General features: G+C 42.4%; 1 protein-coding gene across 1 annotated transcript in view; it reads left to right on the forward strand.

The window, feature by feature from the left end:
* LOC115733837 (TMV resistance protein N-like) overlaps positions 1-6,561 on the forward strand; it is a 32,614-nt gene extending 26,053 nt beyond the window's left edge. Inside the window, exons 5-8 of the mRNA XM_048284782.1 lie at positions 4,555-4,599; positions 4,766-4,892; positions 5,013-5,056; positions 5,143-6,561. Of these exons, the coding sequence (XP_048140739.1) occupies positions 4,555-4,599; positions 4,766-4,892; positions 5,013-5,056; positions 5,143-6,561 (1,635 nt within the window). The remainder of the gene's footprint in view (positions 1-4,554; positions 4,600-4,765; positions 4,893-5,012; positions 5,057-5,142) is intronic.
* The last annotated feature ends 749 nt before the right edge of the window (positions 6,562-7,310 follow it).

The following is a 7,310-nucleotide window of genomic DNA, read 5'->3' on the forward strand; positions in this document are numbered from 1 at the left end:
ATAAGAAACTTCTTAGGGGCGTGGATCGGGAGTTGCCCCTGCTCATGCAAATGAGTTGCAAAACTTCATTATCCGGTTCGAGACATGAGATTGTCAAAGGCTCTAGGAATTTCTCATTTCATTAATTTTTCGGGGAGAATGGATACTTCCCTATCCGGAAAGCGCGTGACCCCTGTAAAAATCAAAAGGGAAAGCGTCAATGTACGTTCTCATGTTCTAAACGAGTTGAAACGATACCGCTTTACCCTTGTACGTATTCCTTGCAAACTTTGAATTGAAAGGATCAACTCATCTTGATCGGATTGTATGTCCGGGATGTTATCTCTCCGGTTTTGTAACCATCTGGGCTGAGCTTCAATTGGCATTGAACTCATATTCTGGACTGGACTCATCTAGGTCGTATACTTCTGAATCCACTAAGTTCTCCTCCTCATGTATCCCCTTGAAACATAAAGTAACAAAATCAAAAGGACAAACAGGGCTTAATTGCGGTATGATTTTTTTTAAGAACTTTTTTTTTTATTTTTATTTTTTCAAAACCGTGGGACATGAATTCTTGAAGAAGCCCAACCCTCGGTTCTTACCATGATGACAAACTTGTTGGTCGTTGGTTATCGTCATCAGGTTGGTTTGGGATACTTCAACAAGATTCGAAAAATGGTGCAATTTTATTGATATGAAATTACATCTTCTAAGAAAGAAAATCCAAGAGTGCAAGACAGAATAGAAATCCAAATGCGATCCAAAACCTAAAGGAAACAGAAAATGTCCCACGTAGGGGATTGCATAAACATAAAGATGTTACTCTGAATCTAAACCCTCTAGTGGATCATCACATATGGCATTAATGAATGATTTGGAAGGTTTAGGCGCCGGGTAAGGTTCCTCCTTATGCGCTCCGTCTTCGGATATAGCAGCAATGGTTACATCATCAAAACAACCGGCGATATCGAAGACTCATTCATCCTTACTAGCACCAACATGTCTGATTCCCAGCCCGAATACAGCATTAACTTTACCGGAATGATCCGGCAAAGGATTATTCTGGACATTTGGCTGTTTGTTGCCTTGGAATGAGAATGCTTTAGAATCCAGGAGATCTTGAATCGGATGCTTCGATACAAAACAGCCATCGGTGTCATGTCCAAGCTCCCCGCAAGTGGTAATCACATTTCTTCGATGGATCATATCTCGGCAAGCTCGTATTATTGGGTCGTAGAGGCTCGGAAGTCGGTAAACCTCTCTTACGCAGAACCGCAAGTACCTGCGACGGGGTTCCTGGTAGAGGGGTAAACCGCCGAGGAGACCGTTGATTCCCTCTTTGTCGTTGCATGCCGAAATTAGCCTCTTGCCGATTAGGAATCATGACGACCGGCGTCCGGGTCGTGGGTTTTTGGCTGTAGGTCATGTTGACCGTGGGGCCGACTCCTTGTCTTTCCTTACCACAAACCTCTTAGTCGTCATGGCGACATCACCGTACCAACCTTTCTTCATGCCGTTCTCGATTTCTTCAGCCATTGCGATGAGATGGCTGAATGACGTGGCAACAGATCCCAAAATTCGAGTTCTCATACGGCGGCGGCAAGGTGGAAACAAACAATTTCATGAGTTCCCTTTCGGGAGGGACCGGGTTTCATTTGAGATGCCACGTTCCTCCACCTGGTGGCATATTGCTTGATTGTTTCTTCCTTTTTCATCTCAAGCTGCTCAAGGTCCTCTCCGGTGGTGAGCACGTCCAAGTTAAAGCTGAAATGTTTGATGAAAGCATTAGCTGCCTTCTCCCAATCATCCATCCGGTAGATCTCGTAGTCCGTATACCATCTCATGGCAGCTTCTTTTAAACTAGCCTGGAAGGTCTGAACCATTAAGGGACCGTTGGTCGCATGCTTATTCATTCTTGCCTGGTACATCCGGACGTGCTGAACTGGGTTGGAAGTTCCATCATACTTCTCAAAGTCGGGCATCTTGAACTTCTCTGGCACCGTGACCTTTGAAAAGACAGACATGTCAATCTGGGGTATGTTGTGAGTCCCCTCAACCTCTCGGATCCTCTGTTCCATTTGGGCCAACAGCTTGGCCGTGTCACCATTCAATCCGGAGGCCACGGGGCTGGCTTGAGGGATTGGGACAACGGGCGGCGTGCTCGAGCTTACGCCCGTGAAGATCACGTCTTCTAACGGCATTGTCTGATAGGGAGCAGTTTCCAGGGCTTTACCGGAGTTGTCCATATGAGGAATTAGAGCAGGAATGGTTAGCGGCGGGCTGGCGGTGGATGATTGAAGTTTGGCGGCGAAGGCAGCCATCATTTCCTCCATCTTTCGGGACATCATCCCTTCGAAGCGCTCGGTCAAGGAGCCAAGTTTCTCGTCTAGGACAAGACTCGACGGTGGCGTTGATGTTGGCCATCTTCCTCGCGATCGATCGAGTGATATGTGGAGGATCCGTGATAAATTACCTCTCATACGAAGAAAATGCCAATCACAAAGACATGCGCATGAATTGTGAGTTTAAATCTTATTCTATCTATCCAAAAGGCTTTTGCAAAGTGAAATGATGGACGAAATAACATGTCGCAGCCTCGCGCGCAATCATCATGACTAGTCACAACCTCGCGTACAATAGTCATGACTAGTCGGGTCCAATCACTTCGGCTTGGTTCGGTCGACAAGGGCAATTCTCATGCATCGTAGCCTCACGTATATGAGAACCACCCTTGAGCCATTTTTTGGAAAAATTTTCGGGATCCAGATGGGATAACCTTTAGCGAAACCTTACCGCCAAGGTTAAAGAACCATCTAAATACCATCTTAAAACTATTAGTGTGACCCGGAGTCCGGTCACGGGTTGTGTGTGCAGTGTAGTGCAAATACGATAAATCATGCACAACAATTAAAGGCAAACACCGCTTCAATGATTCAAAAGTTAAATCACAATTCCAATTCACCAAGCTCGCAAAACAAAGGGTTAGCCGATCACTCCTCCCCTTATAACTCCCAATCTGCAAAAACATTTAACACCTAAGAATGAGAATTCAACCAAAGTTTACCAAATCAAGTGATTTCTTTTTCATGAAATTATCTGGCCTAAGTCCTCTTTGGATCCCCGGTGGAGTCGCTAAGTTGTCGCGACCTAAAAAATAAACAGGTTAATTTTCGGGCTAATGGATTATCGGGTTAATTAATTAACTAACCTAACTCGGACTCTCCCAAGTCCATACCAAATCGCAACTTAAGGTTCAAATAATTAACATGCAATGTGTTTTGAATTTGGAGTCGCTACTAATCATTTTCGGTAGGTTGATTAGAAACCTAAATAAAATAGCGGGAGAAAACTATCTTATTTCCGCGAACCGGAGATTTTGAATTCGGGGACTTGGTTACGCTAGATTACTCTAACGCCCTTTCGGTACCATTTTCATGAAAAATATTTGATTTGGCAATTTTGATGGATTTTACTTGAAATTCAAAGATGCAATTTTTTGGTTTTTTCTTCTTTTTTTTATGAGAATGCAAAATATTGAACTTTGTGCGATATACACAATGGATGATTTAGAAAGAAAGAAAACGCAGCCAATCACGAGTATTTACAAAAATAAATTAACATGTAATAATGCTAAATTTTGGAACACATGGCATGTCTAAAATAAACAAACAAATGTTCAAACCAAACGATTACATTTTTGTAGATCGAGATGGAAATGATTACCTTCTATTACACAAAATCTTACTCACATACACGTTATAGTTCCCTTCAAGATCTCGGATTTGGAAGAACGCGGCTGTCGTCGAAAATGGCAAGCAATGGCGTTGTTGGGTTGCGAGGGGCGAAATATGTGTCGGGACTCGTCGAAGATGATGCTCGACTAAAACACTTTTCTTCACTCTCGAATTTTCTCTTCTGATTTTTCTCAAGAACTCTCTTTTTCCTCTCTAAAAATTCCTCTCAAAAACTCTCTCAAAACTCTCTCAATTCTCTTCCACTCTTCCTAAAAAACTCTCTCAATTCTCTTCTACTCTCTCTCTCAATTCTCTTCCACTTCCCCCCTCTAAAACTCTTCTCAAGAGCTCTCTCTTTTATAGGCAAAGTTCTTCATCCTTCATTCTTCACCTTCATTTCTTCACCTTCCATCTTCATCTTCTCTTCTTCATCTTCATTTCTTCACCTTCCATTTTCATCTTCCATTCTTCATCTTCATTTCTTCACCTTCCATTTTCATCTTCCCTTCATTATCTTCCTTTCATCATCTTCCCTTCTTCATCTTCCCTTCATCATCTTCCCTTCTTCATCTTCTTTTGGTATTTGCAATACAGTCCCTGAAGTTCCAAGTATTTGCAATACAGTCCCCGAAATTTTAAGTATTTGCAATACAGTCCTTGAAGTTTCAAATCTTCTCGGTGTATTTTTCCATCCCGTGCCTAGTCTAGACGCATGGTAAATTAAGTGTTCTGCTTGCCCGATTATATGCCAATGCAATGTACGCTAAAAATAAATATGTGAGATGATTTTTTATAATTTTTATGCAAAAAATAGATTAATCAAAATTTAGGCGTCAACATATGGATTGACAAGGAGGTCGTCATTGCAATGAGGACAAAGGAGGTAATATATCTCAGGAAAAAATTAATAGTTTCCCTATTAGAAAATCCTCTATCTTAGTATCTACAGTGCACTAGGATACTGTTTTCCCTTTCCTCTTTTTCCGTTGTAATCCTTTTTCTCCGAAACCAAATACTGAATATCTGAAATTTCTTTCTCTCATTCGCAGGTGAAGAAGAACGTTCGAGCACTGAATGTTGACCTATGCAAAAGTGATATTAAGACTATTAGAAGTGAAGAGATTGAAAGGTTTGAACATTTAAGGTACCTCAAATTAAATTGGGGAACCTTCCATGGTAACTTAGCGAATAGTCTTGGCAATTTAAGATGGATTGTTTGGAGTAATCCTCCTCGTCGGTTGTTTTTTAAGCCAACCAATATGCGCTTAAATAATGTGGTAGTTCTTGAATTTTCAGACAATGCCTTCATAGATAATTCGAAACTACAGAGCTTAATCAAGGTGAGCAATTCGCTTCTTACTATTCTATTTTCTTTGAATGAAATATCCGATTGTTCATCCATTGAATATCGCATTTGTTTTGACAGATGGCAAGGAAATTGAAAGTTCTTTCTCTTAAAGAATGTCACAACATAAAGAGAATGCCGGACTTCTCTGGATGCCCGAATTTAGAGAGGCTTAATTTCAAAGGATGTTCCAATTTAAGGAAACTTGATGGCTCTATTGGGATGTTGAAGTCTTTGATTGAATTGAAGATTAGGTCTTGCCATTCTCTTGTAGATTTGCCTGAAGAAATCGGGAACCTAGTGAATTTGAAGCACTTCTCGGTCGAGGAGTGTCTGGTGAAGAAACTACCAGATTCCATATGGAGGTTGAAATCATTATGTGAGTTGCACTTTGACAACGGCTATACCGCAGTACGTTCGGCAAATTCATGGGAGATACCTAGTGCAGTAATGCTTGAGAATCTAGAAGTGCTTCAAATCCATAGTCGCAATTTAAAAGGTCGACTTCCTTCGGCAATCGGAAATTTGCCCTTTCTAAGAGTCCTACGCTTGTTACACACTTGCATCGGTGAAGTTCCAGAGACAGTTAATAGGCTTCCTTGCCTGCAAACACTTGAGTTAATAGATTGTGATGAGATTCAAGAGCTGCCGGCGCTTCCCACAAGTTTAAACAATCTACGAGTGTCATCTAAAACATTGCGGGTAGTCCCGGACCTCTCGAATCTGACTAATTTGGTTCTGTTGGACCTTGATGATGGCTCTCGTAAAAAACGGGGAGGTAAAATTTGCACTAGTGATTTAGTGGGAATGGGGAAGTTATCCAAACCGAACAAGTTGAAATTGGAACTTCTCAATGTCCCTGCTCCGGCTGAGTTGGCTTCCCTTTCTCAGTTAAAGGAACTTTATTTGTTTGGTTTGGACTCGCGAATGCTAACGCAACTTCCATCGTCTCTGTTAGAGTTAGAGCTGGATAAGTTCAATTCAACCGTCTCACTCTCGTCCGGATTAGAAAACTTGTCAAGTTTAGAGCTTAGATCGTCTCAAGTGCAAGAAATTCAACTCGGCGGGCATCAACTTCACAACTTAACAAAGTTGATTTTGAGAGGCGGTTATTGTGATACCTTGGAGAGACTCGGGCTATCAAACTTGAGGAAGCTCAAAACCGTGGAGGTATCAGATTGCCCAAAGCTTGTTGAGATCCAATTTGTTGGGGCGTTTGAATCATTGGAGGAATTTTATGTCTCGACGTGTGAGTCCTTGGGAGGGTTTGGGTACGCGGGTGAAGTAGAGTCTGCTGATGAGTTGACCATGGAGGAAGGGAGAATAATTCTTCCGTCCAGGGTATTATGTAAGTTGAGACGGTTCCATCTTGATCATTGCCCAAAGATACTCCAAATTCAAGTACTCGGTACATCAGAATTGTGGGAAGAATTTTGGGTGTGGGATTGGGCATCCGAAACTGCGATGTTCTACGGGTTGTCGAGGGCCTTGACGAGTTAGAGGCTTTGAATGTCTTGGAAAGGTCGATTGATGTATCAACTACCAAATTGCCAAATGATTGCCGCGTCATCATCTACCGCGGATATAAGAAACATTTCAAAGGCACCGTCCAATCTTACAAGCGTTATCGGGCGAGTTAGAACCTTCTCCTTTCTTTTTTTCTATGTCCCTTTTGTCCTCCCCCTTTTCTCTCTCGATGGATGCGGCAACGATGGCCTAATTTTCCCCGTCCGCTTAGTCCCACCTCTATATCAACAATTTTTGTACCGACTTACCAATTTTTATTGCCACGGAACCGGCGGTTCCGGTTCCTAAAAAAGGTGGAACCGGAACCGGCCCTTGAAGGGCCGGTTCCTAGGCCGAATAACTCTTTTTCCCGGGCCTTCTCCTTTTTTTTTTTTTTTAAATAGGGTCGGAACCCGCCCTTGAAGGCCGGTTCCGGTTCCGGGTCATAACCGCGGGCCCGGTCAACGGGCCGGTTCTGGGCCCGGTTCAATATTGGCCATGTCTAGTTTGATATTTCCATGAAATTATCAACCTAAATTAAAGTGAAGGGAACATTTTTAGGGAAAATCGAGGCTCTTGACACAAAAGGTCTACCTCGGTATGTAGATAAGCCGAGACGGAAATGGGTTTCCTTCTACCGCATGCCATTGTGGTCGCTCCATCATGAATGTTGAGTGCTTTCTTAAACTGCCCAATATTGAGATAAGATTGGTGATATGTAGGACTTTGGGTGAATACACACT

The sequence above is a fragment of the Rhodamnia argentea genome, chromosome 9 (genome assembly GCF_020921035.1).
Source record: "Rhodamnia argentea isolate NSW1041297 chromosome 9, ASM2092103v1, whole genome shotgun sequence".
NCBI lineage: Eukaryota > Viridiplantae > Streptophyta > Magnoliopsida > Myrtales > Myrtaceae > Rhodamnia > Rhodamnia argentea.